Source organism: Dama dama, chromosome 16 (assembly GCF_033118175.1).
Source record: "Dama dama isolate Ldn47 chromosome 16, ASM3311817v1, whole genome shotgun sequence".
In the NCBI taxonomy this organism is placed as follows: domain Eukaryota; kingdom Metazoa; phylum Chordata; class Mammalia; order Artiodactyla; family Cervidae; genus Dama; species Dama dama.
The window spans coordinates 16,748,163-16,769,282 of NC_083696.1; the positions used below are offsets into that span (position 1 = coordinate 16,748,163).

Below are 21,120 nucleotides of genomic sequence, written 5' to 3' on the forward strand. Positions count from 1 at the left end.
TTATATTTTCTATACAAATTTTTGGGCTTCCCTGGTGGCTCAGCTGATAAAGAATCAACCTGCAATGTGGGAGACTTGGGTTCAATCCCTGGGTTGGGAAGATCCCCCTGGATTCCAAACATCAGAAGTTTTATATTTTTTATACATATATTTATCTATTTATAAAGAGCACTATTTTTAAAAAAAACATAATTGTTTAAAAACCTTCACAAAACCCTAGTAAATACCTTGAAATAAATTTTGCATCTCATACTGCATGCATCTATACTCTATGATTAGATACATACATATAACAGGAGACCACATTTCTACGAAACACACCTAAGTAAAGGTGAAAAGGCATAGTTCTTAACAAATATTTTTGTGGACTTTTTTAGGTATTAGGGTGGTTTTTTTTTTGGCCATGCCATGTGGCATGCAAAATCCGAGTTCCCCAACCAGAGGCTGAAACTGTGCCGCCTGCACTGAGAACGTGGCATCTTAACATGGCGTCCTGGAATGCCAGGGAAGTCCCTATTCTTAAACATTTAGAATTGCTTTTAAACTGCCTTCATAACTGAAACTTTCGTGCCTTTTCTGGGGGGAGAGGGGCACACTGAGCAGCTTGCAGGATCTTAATTCACCAACCAGGGATTGAACCCGTGTGCCCTTCATGCTTTTGTTGATGGTCCTCTTTCCCGGAATTCCTGACTGCAGCTCACAGAAGGAGTTTCTGCCAATACTAATTCTGCTTCCTTGAAAATACTGAGTGAGCTTCCACCATTCTCGTTATTTGTTCCTCCCAGTGGTCAGAGACTGACACCTGCTGAACAATATTCAAAAGGTGAGTTACTGTAAGTCAAAACTGGGAAATACACAAAATCCTTTCTCCCCTTTCACCTGTGATCAAATCCAGAAGACTATTTCCCTTTCACCTTATTCTGTACTTTTCTCTCCATTGTAGGCGTTTGTGGGCAGGTAACCATTCCCTCCCTCCTCATCTGACAACTGAGTTATGTGTGGCAAAATTGTGACAAAATGGTTGATGAGTTATACTGACTTGGAAACTGTCCCACAAACTCAGCTCTTTTCATAGGTAGAATTCAAGTTCTAAATTCATGGGAGAGCGGGAGTTGGTAGGAATACTAATTTTGCTAAGGGATCGATGCAGTGTTCTACAGGCCAGTTATCAGCAGAAAAACTAAGTCTGATGGGGCTTTGGCTACTTGTTCATCCAGAACTCAATTGCTGATAAGCTTTTTGCATATATTTACTATCAGCCAAACTTCCAACAACTAAAAAAATTAGTGAAAATTTGTTCTAAAATCCTTTTTCATTTGTGCTAGCTTTGCACTTGTTCACTTTCAGATTATCTAATGCTGGTAAATAGCAGTTTTGTATTCAATTCTCATACTGGTGTACTGCAACATGATCACTTAAATATTAGTATTTAAAGTACTCTTTTTGAAGATAATGAAATCTAAAAAGAATCATGGCCTGGATTTCAGCCTGTAATACTTTTTGTCTCATATTAATCTTATTTGGTAGCTCAGCTGATAGAGAATCCACCTGCAAGGCAGCAGAAGCTGGCTCGATTCCTGTGTCGGGAAGATCCCCTGGAGAAGGGATAGGCTACCCACTCCAGTATTCTTGGGCTTCCCTGTTGGCTCTGATAGTAAAGAATCCGCCTGCAATGAAGGTGACCTGGGTTCAGTCTCTGGGTTGGGAAGATCTCCTGGAGGAGGGCATGGCAACACACTCCAATATTCTTACCTGGAGAATCCCCATGGACAGAGGAGCCTGGTGGGCTTACAGTCCATGGGGTCACAAAGAGTTGGACACGACTGAGTGACTCAGCACAGCAATCACTTTAATATGAGATATTCACAAACAATATACCTTAAAAGAACTGTTTCCAAATATCTAACAACATACTGCTAGTCCATTAATTAATCTTCCAAGTCATCTTTCCCTATCCTGTCAGCAATTAGGAATCTGAGGCAAGTATGAGTACATGCAGTTGGCAGGAAAGTGAATTTAGTTTTTGACTTGGAACAAACAATTATCTGGATACTATTTGGATATACTAAGAAAATAATTGCAAGCAACTCTCAGTTAAGCATTTTCCTTGAACAATAAATTCAAATTTCTGACAAGGAAACACTGACAATAATTCATTTCACCACATCTTCAAAGGGTTCAAGCTATTGGGCAGTACTGCAAAATGCTGGAAGACAAGACCAAAAGAGTAAGAAAAGCAGCACATGAAGAAAATGTATTTAGACCACAAGGTGATTTAGTTTATCAGAACCTTTCCAACTTACAATAAACTGGAAACAAGTTTTAGCAAAGCTGTAAAGAACAAAGGAGAGGGCAAGAGAGAACAGCATCTTTTGAGAGGAAGAGGAAAGAAGGACTCTGAAAATGTCAATGGAAAGAGAAACTTGAGAGAAACAAACTGTTCTAAGCATTAGGTCCTACTTAAATTCAACTGGATTCCAGCTATTTTTGAGTACCATGTCCACATTTTATAGTTCTCCTGGCTTTTTCCTCTCTCTCAGGCGCTCAGCTGTTAATTTTTGCTGCTATGATTATGCCTATCATTAACAGCTGCCCTAGTCCACTAGAAGGGGAATCTGTTGACAACTAGGAAACAAAAAGGGGAAAAAACCTGAAAAACTCAGTAGTACCATGTACATATTAGTAATCAACAGATTCTGAGAAACTATCACAGTTAGAAGATATTAAGTCTCGCTCATGAACTGTATGACATTGCTTCTGCTGACTCAAACATCTTTTGCTTTCTGCATGATTTTGGCTATGTTCCAGATATTTGAGGTTATCATGTAAATGCCCTCTGAATAGGTGATGTATATATACTTTTAAAATAATTTAAAGTATGATACAATTTCCTCATAAATCCTGTGCATAAGTCTTACAAAGTACTATGATGAACTTTCTTATAACCCACATCCAAATTCGAGAATGAATTAGTTAACTGGTTTATGGCAAAAGAACTCTGATTCATTCATTCTGTCAAAAAGAATTAATTTTAAAATTTCATTTTCAAGATGTAGAGCTATAAGTCAGCAAATGTTATCTTCTCAAGGAAGTCTTTTCTACCCCTAAAGTTCATAGAAAAATCATAAAATTAAATCATTGGTGGGCACAAGTGGATTATAAAGCCACCTTTCTAACAATAAAACAGTTCACTATATAGTTCACAAAGACCAAGAAAATATTAAACTTAAATATCTTATCTTGTTAAGATTAATTCATAGTACATATTTTACTAATTACATCACTTAATTTCATACTCTTTCACATAATTTTCTATGTAGTCTACAAACTTATTCTATATCAAAGAGTAGATGTGATTTGATAAATTGATAATCGTTTAAAAATGACTACTTGAGACTTAGAATCTAGAATTAAGAATCTCTTATCAAACACCAAGTTACAACATTAGCAGTCTTCTTGCTCTACTATTTATATCTTCGTATCAAATATACCCTATAAGGACATACATTTTCATATTTCAATAAAGCATTCTTAAACAGTAGGACATTTAATAACAAACAGTAACAAATTTCACAGTGCTCTCATATGCATTAAGTGATGATGTTTTCCCAATCAGCTCAGTAAAAGGAACATCAACCTAGATTTTTAAGAATGTTATTAGCAATACCAATCTTATTTCATTAGCCATAAAATGTTTATAACAAAGGTATGATTCAGCTAAAGCACACCTTTAAAGTAAAGGGGGGATGTAACGGAAAAAAGAGTAACTTCATTCATCTGAATTGAGCATTAAACAAAATTTAAATAAACAATTAATTTGTTCATGGCCCCAATAACACATACTTCTAAGCATATGCTTGGGAATACATAAACAGCTAGCATTTTATTAACAAATTCCAAGCCTTTTCTAGTATTAGAAAAGACTGAATGAATTCAAAGTTAAATGGGGAAATGTCATTTTCTTTTAAACAGAACTATCCTTTTTAAGTGGATTAGTCTCATTGGCCAGTTTTTTGGTACCTTTGAAAATTCTTCAGGTTCCTTTATATCTAATGATCTTGTTGCAAATTCCAGTAGTTCTTCCGAGTTCTCCAGGGCATTATTACATTGACTAAGTTGACTCTAAAAATAAAAACAATAATAGTAATGATAAATCATTAAAATTAATAGCAATAATCAAACAAATGTATTTTAGAGAGGTACTGAAGGTAATCACTAGTCACATATATAATAAATTTTAATTATCTTATACCATCCAGAACAGCTTAATTGCATACAGATAAACATATACTCATTATTTAAAAAGAAAACAAAGCAATTACAAATAGCTGAAGGTTAAATTTATTTAAAGATTCTTCCAATTGGGGGAGTCAGAAGACTATCAATGATTTAAATTAAAATATCAACATAATCCACCTGTAGACAACATCCTCTATAATGGAGACTAAATTTCTAGATGATATTTAACTAAGCTAAAACGTATGAATCAAGTTATGGGTACATTCAGTTGAACACAATCTCAGCACTCCATTTATCACATTCCTCAGGTAACACAGACTCCTATAAAGGCTAATTTACAGCTTCCAAAACTGGATAACACAGGAGTCACAAATTCAAGCGTCTAGATTTCAAAAAAAAGGTCAAGCATGAACAAAAAGTAGTAAGTAACTGTTACAGTGATGTGCTCTCTTATAGTGATGTGTTAATTTCACCCAACACAATCTTTCTTATTCAGCTCTCTCCTCTCTAGGCCTCTCTCCCTCGCTTTATCATTTGTAGTTTGCAACTAAGCTAAGTTATGTGAAAATATTGTTAGTGATACTTTTAAACAAAGAAACACATCTCTAAGCTTTTAAATGTATCCAAGATTCTTCTTCAGAATATTTATTAATATGTATTTATTAACATCTATTCCATATTCAAATCTACTTCATTTTCCCTTACAATACACACTAAAGATAAACTACATATGATTAAAATAGCAGAGAAAAAGCATGGGAGGGAGGAAGGAAGGCCGGAGATTAAGCAACTGAATGCTTATAAGGTATTCCAAACTGGTGCTGTAAAGAAGGATCTGGGTTCAAGACAGAACAGAAATCTGCACAAGATGAATCATGGGTGAAACTTCAGGAGATGCTGAGTTTTCCTTCTTTCTCCAAACGTGTTTTTTAAACGAATGCATTTCTTACTTATTGAAATTTATGGATACTTTATGACTAAACTAATTACCCTTAAATGATTTAAGGACAGCTGGCTCTTTAATAACAAGGAGGTTAATCCACATACGGGCTTCCCTGGTGGCAAAGAGTCAACCCCCCACATCTGGAGGAGTTCTGCATCCGCAGAGTCAACCAACCACAGACTGTATGATACTGCAGTATTTACTACTGAAAAATATCAGCATACAAGTGGATCCTCACAGTTCAAACCCATGTTGTTAACTGTAATATAACTCCCACCTCCTAACTATAAACAAGAAATCTCAACCAAGAAGAACGGGCAGACTTGAAAGGGTAATTCAATTAACCCTTGGAAATTGTGTGTATACAGCCTGTTTGTAAAAGAAAGAATACCTGTATTCCTCCACAGCTTCAGATTCTCAAAGATATCATAACCAAAATCAATACACAAAAATCAGTTGCACTTCTGTAGATGAACAATCCAAGAAGGAAATTAAGAAAACAATCCCATTTATAGTATTATCAAAAAGAATGAAATTCTTTGGAGTAAACTTAACCAAGGGGTAAAAGACCTATTCAATGAATCCTACAAAACATTGCTGAAAGAAATTAAAGACACAAATAAATGGAAAAACACAGCTTATGATTATGTATTGGAAGACTTAATATGATCAATACTATTATCCAAAGCAATCTACAAATTCAATGCAAACACTATCAAAATTTCAGTGTATACCCACGTATACTGCAGCATTACTCACAACAGCCGAGAGAATCACTTCTCGGCCTTTTGGCTAAGATCAAGTGTAGTTCAACAGCCAAGAGATGGAGGCAGCCCAAATGTCCACAGACAGACACACAGATAAAGAAAATGTGGTAAATATATATAAGGGAATATTATTCAGTCAAAAGAGAAGGAGATCCTGGCACATGCTACAGAATGGATGAACTTTCAGGACATTATGCTGAGTGAAATAAGCCAGACACCAAAGGGACAAATACTGTATGGTTCCACTTATATGAGACATCAAAAGCAGTCAAAGTCATGAAAACAGACAATACAATGGTGGTTGCCAGGCAGCAGGTGAAGGGGCACGTGGAGAGCTGTTCAGTGGGTATAGAGTTTCAGTTCTGCAAGATGAACAAGTCCTAGAGACACATTACACAACAAAGTGAATATACTTAATACTACTGTGTATTTAAAAACGGTTAAGAGGGTAAATCTTCAGTTTTTTATCACAATTTTAACAAAATGATATCTATAACCAATACGAATAAGAATCACTCTCTTCTATAAAAGTATAGTTATACACAAAAACTCACTAATTTTTGCTTTTAATAAACCAAGCATTATACAGACAAAAATTATTCATATTTAAATCATTGTATGATCTCACCTGTAACTCTTGTGATTTACGTGCTTGTTCCTGCTTGATACTGTTAATCATACTTTCCTTTACCTCATCCAATATGGAGTATAAACTGTCAAATTCTTCATCTAATTCTGAAAGTATGTTAGAAGAATTTTCCTGTTTAATAAACGAATAAAACAAATTATTTTACCTAAGAGCTATTAAACACTAAAAAACTAAAAGATACAGTGCTTATTAAAGAAGAGAATAAATTCATACTATGAACTACCATAGCCTAACATCATAAAATAATTAAAATTCTAATATTTGACATAAGGATTTAAAAACAGATCAATCCAGGAAGCTGGCTGCACTGATACTGATAGTTGTACTTCAGCAATGCAGCCTTTTATGAACTAGCCCACACCCTCTCCTCACTTTTATAAGACTGTTTCCACAGGACAAGGAGAAAGGTTGTTTTAAGGTTGTTAACTTTGTCCTGACCTTTGGGCTCTAAAGCAGACCCTAAGCCAGTGGTTTACAACCTTTGGTTTGCATGAGAATCATCAGTGAAGCAGACTTTAATAAAATACTCCAGAGACTTTGATTCTGTAACTCTGAGGGATAGTTCGGGCATATAGGGCTGGGGCTGATTTTGCACAAAGTTTTATTTAAACCTCTCAGGTTGTCTAAAACACTGCAGTTACACAAGATAAGCAGAATTAAAAGACTAAGTAGTCCTTACTGGGTTCAAAGAAAGGGATCAACCACTGAATTTTGGTGCCAGAAGGAACCTCAGAAATCATCTACTGAGTAGAATTTATAGTCAGACTTCTAAATTTTACAAACTACAATACAGACTTGCCCAAAGCCCCGCACCTAGTTATTGGTGGCAGAACCAACACAGCCTTTCAAACTGTCGCCCTCCCAGAGTTCCTCACTGCCTCATTAAGCAAGATGCTTCTATTTTAGGAAAAAACAAGAAAATATCTGTGAAACCCCTAGATAAGCAATATCCATACTTGCAACAAATATGAGGCAGAAGAAATTATCTTAAAGTATTGTTCAACATAGATGAATCATTCAACTAAGAGAAGTGAAACTGGCACTGGTTTACAGAACTAATACATAAAATCTACTATAATATTACAATCCAAATTTTTGCTTATAATGTTTATAAAACCAGACATGATCTCTCTAGAGGCTTACAAAAGTGGTGTTAATAATTTTATTACCTTTTATACAGTAGTAAGAACATGATTTGGAGGAAGAAATGTGCAGTTTGGAAGGCAGAAGAACTAAGTCAAATTCCACACTAACCACTCAGTAAAAGTGAAACACTGGACAAGCCACTTAAATTCCTGGACCTCAGTTCTTCCATCTGTAAAAAGGAACTGGCCTACTCTTTTCCCTCTCAGTGACCAACTGGCACATCCTTAGAGTCTCCTGCCCACTACAGCTTATATTCCCATCTTCAATGACAAGGGTGTAGTTTAATTCCACCTCTATTTCTTTTTCTGGATGCTAAAGTCTGAATAATTTGTCAACCAGAAAAAATAGTATGAGCTAGCTCTATCTTAAGGCATCTTTTTCCAGATTTCAAATATGATGATTCTCTTGTCCATAGACCAAGAGTTTTAGAACCACTAGTTTTGCTTATTTAAAGAAACTGGATTAGTGGATTCCAATAAAGTACTTTATTGGAGAAAGATAGTTAAAGTGGTGAAGATTATAATCAACTAACTTCAATCACAGCAAATTCAGGAGAAAAGAAAACATAAGACCATAGGTTTAACAAGCCAAGAGCATGGCAATTAACTAGGTTGAACCAAACAAAAACCACAGGAAAGGATTCACTGTCTACAAGAGTCCTGGAAATCTTCTATTAATATGTTTATCTTACAAAGAAATGACCCTTAAATTAATTAAGGTGCAGTCACAGAAAAGCATCACCACCTTATCTTAAGGTCCCTTTCACAATCAACATTTGACTATTTACAGTATAGATTACCCACCTAAACCTGGGATCATTTCCTTAAGTATTCCCCTCTCTTCTCACTGGGCACTTTATCTTTTATGATTTACTTTCATCTAGTTCTGCAAGTGGACGTCTTACTACTTACATTTTCCTTCTATTATTTACCGTAAAAGAAATGTTTAGCTTCCCAGTACTTTTGGAAAGGTACGATTTGCTCTTACTTGTAATTAGAAAATACAAACATGAAATGGAAAGGAACAAAAGTGAGCATTATAATATTCCTACCAATTACTATTCCAGAGTTTTCTTCTTCCCTTACTATTTGATCTTTCTATGGAGAATCCAGGACTAGCAAATGAAGCATTTTTTTTTTTCATCTGCCATTAAAAAACCCTGCTCTCATCTTCATTAGTTTATAATCTAGAGTTAATGGTATATATTTACACTTATGATTCCACCCAACAGTCACTCACTGTGATATATTCCCACAAATTTTTCTAAACAGGTTCATACCTGAACTCCTTTCAGTGTTTGGTTTAGTGTATCAATAAAGTTCTGAATTTCGTCATTTTTATTTGCCAGAGTTGAAATGATCCTTTGCAGAGCTTCCTAGGATAAAAAAAAATTTTAACATTATGATATTTTATTAAAAGAGAATTATAAACTTCATTACAACAACTGTCTTAAAAAAAAAAATCTCTGAATATCAGAGCATATTATGTAACAAACAGGAGCAATGTAAAACTGCTCATTGTTCAAAGGCTATAATTACAAAAGATGGCATACATACTGGTTGTTTTACTTATTTATTTTTTTTTCATACTGGTTGTTTTAAAACCTCTTATCCCTACAGTATAACCACACCTTTCACCACCATACCTTTCACACTACAGATGATCAATATTATTTAGTCACCACCATACCTTTCACATTACAGATGACCAGCATTATTTAATATAAAGACTGTTACATTAAGTCATAAGGCCATGGCAAATGAGTAAAATCAAATTCTTAAATGATGCAAAAATATATGAAAACGTCTAATCAACATCAGGATATAGAAGTAAAAGTTGAGACACTGAAATTTCACATTTTATTTATAAAAATTAAATCTTAGAAATATGAAAGTAGATAATAAATTTGCATTTAAAATTAGATTTACCAATATAATATTGCAACTATCCTCCAATTAAAAAATTTTTTAATTTACAACATTCACGGTAATATTTACAGATGATATAGAACCATAATAAATAAGGCAGATAATTTTAGTAGCAAATACCTCAAACTTTGATAATGCTTCCTATTATAATACAACACTTGATTATTTAATTTTCTCATATCTCTAGTTCAGTGTTGTCCAATAAAACTTCCTGCTATGATGGAAATACTCCGTATGTGTCAATAAAAGTGAAAGGGAAAAAAACACAGAAACCTAGCCATCATTAGTTAGTCATTTAGTTAGTTCAGTCGATTAGTGTGTCCGACTCTTTGCAACCCCATGGATGCAGCAGGCCAAGCCTTCCTGTCCATCACCAACTCCCAGAGTTTACTCAAGCTCATGTCCATTGAGTCAGTGATGCCATCCAACCATCTCATCCTCTGTTGTCCCCTTCTCCTCCAGCCCTCAATCTTTCCCAGCGTCAGGGTCTTTTCCAATGAGTCAGTTCTTCACATCAGGTGGCCTAAGTTATTGGAGCTTCAGCTTCGGCATCAGTCCTTCCAATGAATATTCAGGACTAATTTCCTTTAAGATGGACTGGTTCGATCTCCCTGCAGTCCAAGGGACTCTCAAGAGTCTTCTCCAACACCACAGTTCAAAAGCACCGGTGCTCAGCTTTCTTTATAGTCCAAGTCTCACATCCATACATGACTACTAGAAAAACCATAGCTTTGACTAGACGGATCTTTGCTGGCAAAGTAATGGTTCTGCTTTTTAATATGCTGTCTGGGTTGGTCATAACTTTTCTTTCAAGGAGCAAGCATCTTTTAATTTCATGGCTGCAGTCACCATCTGCAGTGATTTTGGAGCCCGAGAAAATAAAGTCAGTCACTGTTTCTCCATCGATTTGCCACGAAGTGATGGGACCGGATGCCATGATTTTAGGTTTCTGAATGTTGAGTTTTAAGCCAATTTTTCACTTTCCTCTTTCACTTTCATCAACAGGCTCTTTAGTTCTTCTTTGCTTTCCACCATAAGGGTGGTGTCATCTGCATATCTGAGGTTATTGATATTTCTCCTGTCAATCTTGATTCCAGCTTGTGCCTCATCCAGCCCAGCGTTTCTCACGATGTACTCTGCATATAAGTTAAATAAGCAGGGTGACAACATACAGCCTTGACGTACTCCTTTCCCTATTTGGAAACTACCAACACAACTGCACTCATCTCACACACTAGTAAAGTAATGCTAAAAACTCTCGAAGCCAGCCTTCAACAATACGTGAACCATGAACTTGCAGATGTTCAAGCTGGTTTTAGAAAGGGCAGAGGAACCAGAGATCAAATTGCCAACATCCGCTGGATCATCGAAAAAGCAAGAGAGTTCCAGAAAAACATCTATTTCTGCTTCATTGACTATGCCAAAGCCTTTGACTATGTGGATCACAATAAACTGTGAAAAATTCTGAAAGACATGCAAATACCAGACCACCTGACCTGCCTCTTAAGAAATCTGTATGCAGGTCAGGAAGCAACAGTTAGAAATGGACATGGAACAACACACTGGTTCCAAATAGGGAAAGGAGTCTGTCACGGCCATCATTACAGTCTTTCATTTGTGCTCTACATGCAGTCATCAACTACAACAGATTTTACCTCTGAACTAACTCTCGGTAGCCATTTCCTTCTCCAGGGAAGCTTTCCAACCCAGGGCTCGAACCCAGGTCTCCTGCATTGTGGGCAGACTCTTTACCGTCTGAGCCACCAGGGAAGCCCTAAAACTCTGTAATCACTATTACTACAAGTCAGTATTATATCTCAATTTACACTCTTGCAAAATTTCTTAACTGGCCTCTGACCCATTCTTTCTCCCCTGTAATCAGTTCCCTATATTGCACCTAGAGTGGTAAGTTAAGCATCACTCTTCCTGATCAATCATCTTGCCTAAATCCTTGGATAAAATTGAAATCTTTTAACATGAGCTGTTAACATGAGCTTAAACACGACCTTACATAACCCGTAAGACCCTGTCTGATCTCCCCACTGCCTGCCTCACCTATTTCAATTCACACCAGACTTCCTCTCTCTCGCTGTATCCAGCTTCAGGAGCCTGCTATGACTGTCTCTACTATGCCTGGCTTCCCACCCTGAAACCCTCCCATTTATCAGCTTCTTCACTTATAACCACTGTTCTAAAACATATACATGATTTATTGTTAATACAAGTTCCAAAAAGTACAGAATGTGCCCATTCTATGTATCTAGGTACACATATATGCTTGCCTCATTTCTTTTATTTCCAAAGCCTGATGGTGAAGAAGGGCAAAGACAGCTTTCAGCTGGACTCTCTCAATCAAACAGGATGCTGACAAGGATCTCTCAGACTTCACTTTAGGTTTCAAGCCTCCCACTACCCTCCAAACAATGATAGATAAAGTGATAAAAAAAAGATGGATAAAGGCAATATAAATTATCTGAAATTTATCTAGATAATATTGAATATAATTGATCTTAGTGGCCATGACTAAAAAGTTTTAGGTGATACAGGTCTGAATATATCCTTTGACAAATACGAATTCTGCTGGATCACAGTAAAATATATAGAACATTATGTCTTCAGAGGCAGTATGCACAGGTAATCTCTGCCATTATCCTTTGATCACAGACCACAGGCACCAGGATTTTGGGGGAAAAAAAAACAAACCTACTCTCAGAATTAAGCCTCTCAATTACTTGACTACGGAATTAGGCTAAGGTAACTGCCATGCTAACAAAAAGGGGTGGGGGGTTCACGCCCCAGCCAAGCACTACTGCTATGGAATGACTCAAGGTAACCTGGGATGTACAAGGCATGAGGGACCATCTTCAAAGAACAGCTTAAAGTTATGCTCATAGTCCCTAGAAATCATGAGAAGTAAAAGCGCAACCAATTGACTACACACAAAATAACAATATAACTAACACTGGCTTCCCTGGGGGCTCAGATGGTAAAGCCTCTGCCTGCAATGTAGGAGACCCGGGTTTGATCCCTGGGTTGGGAAGATTCCCCCGGAGAAGGAAATGGCAGCCCAATCCAGTAGTCTTGCCTGGAGAATTCCATGGATGTAGGAGCCGGGTAGGCTACAGTCCATGGGGTCACAAAGAGTTGGACATGACTGAGCAACTTCACTACTTTATACTCTTTTTTTTTTAGTTGGAGGCTAATTACTTTACAATATAGTAGTGGTTTTTGCCATACATTGACATGAATCAGCCATGGATTTACATGTGTTTCCCATCCTGAACCCCCCTCCCACCTCCCTCCCCATCCCATCCCTCTGGGTCATCCCAGTGCACCAGCCCTGAGCACTTGTCTCATGCATCCAACCTGGACTGGCGATCTGTTTCACACTTGATAATATATATGTTTCAATGCTGTTCTCTCAGATCATCCCACCCTCACCTTCTCCTATAGAGTCCAAAAGTCTGTTCTATACATGTGTCTCTTTTTCTGTCTTGCATATAGGCTTACTGTTACCATCTTTCTAGTTCTAATGAGATGGATGAAACTGGAGCCCATTATACAGAGTGAAGTAAGCCAGAAAGATAAACACCAATACAGTATACTTTATACTCTTAAAGGCCGAGCACTTTCCTAAGTTCTTTACATAAATTTCTTTAATCCTCTCAAGAATCCTATGAGACAGGATACTTGGTTATCCCCATTTTCCAATTCAGAAGCTGAGGTATAAAGAGGGTAGGTAACTTGCCCAGGACCTCAAGAATTAGTATGTGGCAGAGCCAGAATTCAAATCACGACAGTCTGCCTCGTGAGTCTGTGCTCTTTTTTCTTTTTCCCTGAGTCTGTGCTCTTAACAATGAACACTATACTACCTGAAAACAAAGGTCAGAAGTGCAGGTAAAGAAGGTCAGAACATCTAAGGACACTGAAAGGACTTAAGATCGTTTTTAAAACTGCAAAAAATTAGGAATAATCAAGAGGTTGTAACCTTTGGTACAGGTTGCAACCTTTGTTGCAGGAAGGGGGACCCTTCCAGGGCCCGAAACTGGGCTCTTGTCTAACACTCGGAAATGTGTTGTCCGAGGAGACACATGTTGACAAAGCAAGAGATTTTATTGGGAAAGGGCACCCAGGTGGAGAGCAGTAGGTAAGGGAACCCAGGAGAACAGCTCTGCCAAAAGCTCAAAGTCTCGGGTTTTATGGCGATGGGATCAGTTTCCAAGTTGTCTTTAGCCAATCATTCTGACTCAGAGTCCTTCCTGTGGTGCACGCCTTGTTCAGCCAAGATGGATGCCAGAGAGGAGGATTTTGGGAGGAGGTCGAACATGTGGCGTCTCCTTTTGACCTTTCCTGAACTCTTCCGGTTGAAGGTGGTTTATTAGTTCCGTGTTCCTTACCACGACCTCCTGTCGTAAAACAACTCGTGCAAATGGTTACTCTGGTGCCTGGCCAGCGTGGGCAGTTTCAGTCAGTGTGCTTCCCCTAACACCATTTCACCAATTACAAGGGCAACAGTAACAGCTATTCTTACCACAGGCATATCATCTTTTAAGTCTGAGAACATGATGACTATCACTATTTGAAATGGCATGATTCTACTGGCTTTAACTTAATATATGTGAATGTGACAAACTCAAATGTCTTAATTCTGCATTCAACAAAAAGCTCGGCCAATGTGGGCTACTTAACTGCAAACTATCCAGGGCTACAAGCCCCTGAAGTTCTGATGCAGAAACTTCTCATTCTTAGAACTAGTGGCAAAACATCACTATACTCAGGCTTTCAGGCTATTCTGAATCCAAAAGCATCAATACCAAGTGGTCATAATTGGACACTGTGATAAATGGACAGAGATCTATGGGTTTCCCACCAGGGTCTACGTAGACCAGGAAAAAAATTTTGATTCAAATTCTACATTAACATTCCAGATAGATGAGATACGCAAACCTAGAACCACTGCAAATATCACTAATCAATCTACAATTGAAGGGGGCCAAACCATTACCATAGCCATTTCAGTTAGTATTCAGTAACACCATGTGCCAGGCGGGCTTCCCTGGTGGCTTGGCAGTAAAGAATCTGCCCACCAATGCAGGAGATATGGGTTTGACCCCTGGGTCAGGAAGATCCCCTGGAGAACAAAATGGCTACCCACTTCAGTATTCTTGTCTGGAAAATTCCATGGACAGAGGAGCCTGGCGGGTCCATAGGGTCTCAAAAGAGTCAGATACAAGTCAGCAACTAAACAGCAACAACATGCCAGGCACTGGGGAAAGCTTCTAACGTGGACTACTTTTTAATCACCACAATGGAAAGTAGTCTTTGCATCTTCTGGTTGAAGAGAAGGCTAAAGGCTTCTTTGATCACACAGCTGTCAAATGGCAGTCACAATTCAAATCCAGAAAGCTACCTCGAGAGTCTGCACTTTTACACCACTCTAAGCTGTACACACTGCAGATGACTGTACAGAACAATCAGAGGGTTCCCGGAACCAGAGCAAAGGGGTCAATGAAGATATCCTAATGCCACCAGGGATTATGCACTTGTTTCACTCCACACCATAGACCCCTCCTTTGACTTAGGTAATGAGCAGAAATCCAGAATGCTCTATCCGGTTGGTAAGTTAGACAACCAGAATCTTACCAGCTGACCACAGCTATGGCAACACCTAACAAGAGTACTGTGCTCAAATGTTAGCACAGTGCAAAGAGCTAAAAAAGGAGAAGTATATATTGTTGAGGAATTCAGGAATCTGATCATCGTTCATGCTTAGTCTCTCAGTCGTGTCCAACTCTCTGTGACCCAATGGACTGCAGCCCGCCAGGCTCCTCTCTGTACATGGGATTCTCCAGGCAAGAGTACTAGAGTGGGTTGCCATGCTCTCCTCCAGAGGATGTTCCCAACCCTGTGATCAAACCCAGGTCTCCCACATTGCAGGCAGATTCTTTACCGTCTGAGCCAGCAGGGAGGAATCTGATTGTCAGAAAGAGCTAACTGGGAGGGAGCCATGCCCTCTATTGTTACAGTGAAGCATCTGGGATTACCGCTTCTGTACATGGATGCAACTGAGGTGATCCACAGGAAAAAAGCTAATAAAAGGCCTGGTGAGGAACGCTGCCTTTTCACCCTGAGCCCAGTTGTAAGATATCAGGGCAGAAGAAGAGATTCTCTCCCAACAAGGATTTGAGGAAATACAATGTGTCAGAGGCTGAAGAAGCCTCCCATTTTCAGTGACCTCTGAACTGGCTGTTCCATCCTGTGAAATCCAGGAAGCTCACATTCAGCCAAGGAAACCAGGAGTCCCACCATCTAATTAAGGGGGGTGGGATGCAAGTAGAGATGGGGGTACCCTCAGGTACTGCTGGGAGCAGTATAAACTGACAAAATGCTTCCAAAGGGTGATTTGGCAATACACATCAAAGGTGTAAGTATTATATACACAATGACTCAAATTCCACTTCTACTAATGTATTCTAAGTTAAAGGGTAACTAATTAATTAAAGATACAAGTAGAGACTTGACAACAAAGATGTTCATCTTAGTGTTATTTATAATATTAAAAAGACCAACATAAATGTATGACAAAGGGTACTCATTAAAAATCAAGTAATATTAATACATCCATACTAAAGAAAATTGCTGAATCATTAAAAGTGCTGTAGAACAATATTAACATGGTAAAAGATACTTCACATATTAAGTGAGAGGCAAATTACAAATTACTATAAATAGCATAACACTATAGTTTTTTAAGTTTCTATATTCATAGTCAACAAAAGAGTCCGAAATGCAGTACTTGAGTGCAATCTCAAAAACAACAGAATGATCTCAGTTTGCTTTCAAGGCAAACCATTCAGCATCACAGTAATCCAAGTCTATGCCCCAACCACTAATGCCGAAGAGGCTGAAGTTGAACAGTTCTATGAAGACCCACAAAACCTTCTAGAACTAACACCAAAACAAGATAACCTTTTCTCATAGGGGATTGGAATGCAAAAGTAGGAAGTCAAGAGATATCTGGAGTAACAGGCCAAGTTTGGCCTTGGAGTACAAAATGAAGCAGGGCAAAGGCTAATAGAATTTTGCCAAGAGAATGCATTAGTCACAGCAAACACCCTCTTCCAACAACATAAGAGGCTACTCTACAATGGACATCACCAGATGGTCAATACCAAAAACAGACTGATTATATTCTTTGCAGACAAAGATGGAGAAGCTCTACACAGTCAGCAAAAACAAGATCTGGAGCTCACTGACTCAGATCTTGAACTGCTTATTACAAAATTCAGGCTTAAATTGAAGAAAGTAGGGAAAACAACTAAGCCATTTAGGTATGACCTTAATCAATTCCCTTATGATTATACAGTGGAGGTGACAAATAGATTCTAGGGATTAGATCTGGTAGACAGAATGCCTGAAGAACTATGGATGGAGGTCCACAACACTGTACAGGAGGAGGTGATCAAATCCATCCCCAAAGAAAAAATGCAAAAAGGCAAAATGTCTGAGGAGGCCTTACAAACAGCTGAGAAAAGAAGAGAAGCTTAAGGCAGAGGAGAAAGCGAAAGATATAACCAACTGAATGCAGACTTCCCAAGAATAGCAAGGAGCAATAAGAAAGCCTTTTTAAGTGAACAATGCAAAGAAACAGAGGGGAAAAAGTAGAATGGGTAAGTCTAGAGATCTCTTCAAGAAAACTGGAGATACCAAAAGAACAAGGAACATTTCATGCAAAGATGGGCACAATAAAGGACAGAAATGGCAAGAACCTAACAGAAGCAGAAGATACTAAGAAGAGGTGGCAAGAATACACAGAACTATACAAAAAAGGTCTTAACGACCTGGATAACCACGATGGTATGGTTACTCACCTAGAGCCAGACATCCTGGAATGTGAACTCAAGTGGGTCTTAGGAAGCATAACTACAAACAAAGCTAGTGGAGGTGATGGAATTCCAGCTAAGCTATTTCAAGTCCTAAAAGATGATGCTGTTAAAGTGCTGCACTCAATATGCCAGCAAATTTGGAAAACTCAGCAGTGGCCACAGGACTGGGATAGATCAGTTTTCATCCCAATCCTAAAGAAAGGCAATGCCAAAGAATGCTCAAATTGTGCTCATCTCACATGCTAGCAAGATAATGCTCAAAATCCTTCTAGCTAGGCTTCAGCAGTATGTGAACCAAGAACTTCCAGATGTACAAGCTGGATGTAGAAAAAGGCAGAGGAACCAGAGATCAAACTGCCAACATTTTCTGGATCATAAAAAAAGCAAGGGAATTCCAAAAAAAAAAAAAAAAAAAACTACTTGCTTCATTGACTACACTAAAGTCTCTGACTGTGTGGATCACAACAAACTGTGGAAAATTCTTACAGAGATGGGAATACCAGTCCACCTTACCTGTCTCCTGAGATACCTATATAGTCAAGAAACAACAGTTAGAGACGAACATGGAAAAATGGGCTGGTTTAAAATTGGGAAAGGAGTGGGACTTCCATGGTAGTCCAGTGGTTAAGAGTCTGCCTTCCAATGCAGGGGATGCAGGTTGGATCCCTGGTCAGGGAACTAAGACCCCTACATGCTGCGGGCCATTAAGCCTTCATGCCACAACAAAAGAGTCCGCCTGTAGCAACTGTGATCCAGTGCAGCCAAATAACAAATAAAATATACATTTTTAAAAAATAAAATAAAATGGGAAAGAAGTATGTCAAAGATATATATTGCCAACTTGCTTATTTAACTTCTATGCAGAGTACATCATGTGAAATGCCCAGCTGGATGAATCTCAAGGGAGATTCAAGATTGCCAGGAAAAATATCAACAACCTCAGATATACAGATGATAGCACTCTAATGGCAGAAAGGGAAGAGGAACTAAAGAGCATCTTGATGAGGGTGAAAGAGAAGAGTGAAAATGCTGGCTTAAAACTCAACATTCAAAAAACTAAAATCATGGCATCAGGTCCCATCATTTCACAGCAAATAGAATGGGGAAAAGTGGAAACAGGGACAGACTACTTTCTTGGGCTCCAAAATCACTGCAGATGGTGACTACAGCCATGAAATTAAAAGACACTTGCTCCTTGGATGAAAAGCTAGAGCAAACCTAGACAGTGCATTAAAAAGCAGACATCATTTTGCCGACAAAGGTCCATAGAGTCAAAGCTATGGTTTTGCCAGTAGTCACGTAGGGATGTGAGAGTTAGACCATAAAGAGGCTGAGTGCCGAAGAATGATGCTTCGAAACTGTGGTGTTGGAGAAGACGCTTGAGAGTCCTTTGGAACTGCAAAGAGATCAAGCCAGTCAATCCTAAAGGAGACCAACCCTGAATATTCACTCACTAGAAGGACTGAAGCTGAAGCTCCAATACTTTGGCCACCTGATGTGGTCAAACTCACTGGGAAAGACCCTGATGCTGGGAAAGACTGAGGGCAGGAGAAGAAAGGGGCAATAGAGGATGAGGTGGTCGGATGGCATCGCCAAGTCAACGGACATGAGTATGAGCAAACTCCAGGAGACAGTAAAGGACAGGGAAGTCTGCTGTGCTGCAGTCCATGGGGTCGCAAAGAGTCGGACACAACTGAGTGACTGAACAACAACAATATATATTATAAAACCCCGGAATATAATACACACATAAATGTTAAAAGAAGTCATCTCTGGGTAGCAGGATTATGGGTGATTTTTATTTTATTTTCATTTATCTGTACTTCCTAATTCCCTAATAAACTTGCATTAGTTATATTTATAACAGAAGTGCATAGGCTGGCTCTGTTAACACTATTATAAGTTAGTTCAAAATATGATTACCTATCATCAATGAATATCAATAACAGAGATCAGATTCTATCAGAACCTTGTGACTGGGAAGAAGTGTCAACTGAGGATATAAAACATACAGAAGGAAAGCTGGAGGGAAAAATCCACTAACTTCAGAATACTGTCTACCCTAGGTTGGAGTGGAATATCTACTACTATGGAATTCAATATGTGTTTGTCGCATTAATAATTCTGCTTACTTTCAGCCAGGCACTGCAATGAACCACTGTCTTTAAAAGTTTTTTTTTTTTTAAAGTTTCACTGTATTTCTAGTTCTTTAAAACTGTCAAGTTCAACAAAAAAAAGTGAAGACACCTGTGTTTAAACACTGATTATGAGTATGTCAGCATACCTCTTTGAAGAGGGCATCTCATATCTTGTACATCCCGGATTGCTCTGATTCAGTCCATGGGAATGACTGCCATTGTGCTTGACTGGGGTGTATAAAACCCCAGTTATACTTTCCTGTTCACACCTCTATGTTAGAAAGCAAAGACCTTCCCTCAAAAAATAAAAAGAGCTAGAGAAAGGGGAGATACATATATTATAGGAAAATAATGATTTACAGCAGCAAGAGAAACCAAACTCCAGAGTTTTATCTAAATCATGTTTTATACTTTCCATCAACTATTTTTACTTGACTTAACTAGTTTCTTAACCAAAAAACCCTACTTTATAGGGGTTTATTTCTGTTAATATTGTAAGTTTTAATGACATTAATCATATGACCATATAAAGGCAAAGGAGCCAGGCAAGAGTGTGCTAATAAAAACAGCTTGGGCTGTGAGGAAAGAGCTGGTTTGAAACCAGACTACCACTTGCTAACTGTGTGACTCTCAACAAGTTATTTAACCTCTCTTGAGTTCCATCTTCTATATCTGGGCAATAGGACTAAGAGCTGTTATGAGAATTTAAAGCAGTCTAACATAATACTGTATGCAGAACAATACTCAAATTTCATTTCTCTTTCCTTTGCTCAATCCTAAAGGAAAGTCAATCCTAAAGCACAATCCAGTCAATCCTAAAGGAAATCAATCCTGAATATTCATTGGAAGGACTGATGAAGCTGAAACTCCAACAAATACTTTGGCCACCTGATGCGAAGAACTGACTCATTTGAAAAGACCCTGATGCTGGGAAAGACTGAAGGCAGGAGGAGAAGGGGGTGACAGAGGATGAGATGGTTGGATGGCATCACCAACTCGATGGACGTGAGTTGAGCAAGCTCTGGGAGTTGGTGATGGACAGGGAAGCCTGGCGTGCTGCAGTCCATGGGGTCACAAAGAGCCGGATATGACTGAGCGACTGAACTGAACTTCCTTTGCTCAGTAATAAGAAGAAGGAGTAAGTTTGGAACATGAGGCAGTGGGTTATCTGGATATGGTGTGAGTCTCTGAACTGCAAAGTACACTATGAAGGCAAAGGATAACAAATACCAGGGCAGAGGAAGAAACTGGGATGCGGAAGCCGAGTGCAGACATGCTACCGACTGCAGGCTCTGTTGTGCTTTATCTAAAACTCTCCCTACTCCGTTTCCCAGTCTAGGTTTGCTCAGTCTTGTACATCAAACCTTGCCTGTCACTACCCCCAGGCAGAAAGTACAGTATGTGGGGGAAAGTGAGGAAAAGCA

General features: G+C 38.5%; 1 protein-coding gene across 10 annotated transcripts in view; it reads right to left on the bottom strand.

Annotated features, from left to right (window-relative positions):
- Positions 1-21,120, bottom strand: part of FSD1L (fibronectin type III and SPRY domain containing 1 like) — a 61,721-nt gene that overhangs the window by 37,261 nt on the left and 3,340 nt on the right. For 8 of the 10 annotated variants that reach the window (XM_061163499.1, XM_061163491.1, XM_061163498.1 and 5 more), the window contains exons 2-4: positions 9,024-9,119; positions 6,578-6,709; positions 4,021-4,122 (exon numbers count right to left, since the gene is read on the bottom strand). In XM_061163499.1, coding sequence (XP_061019482.1) covers positions 4,021-4,122; positions 6,578-6,709; positions 9,024-9,119 — 330 coding nt within the window. Of the gene's footprint in view, positions 1-4,020; positions 4,123-6,577; positions 6,710-9,023; positions 9,120-21,120 lie in introns of those variants that run through there. The other 2 variants (XM_061163494.1, XM_061163500.1) reach the window with 2 other exon arrangements.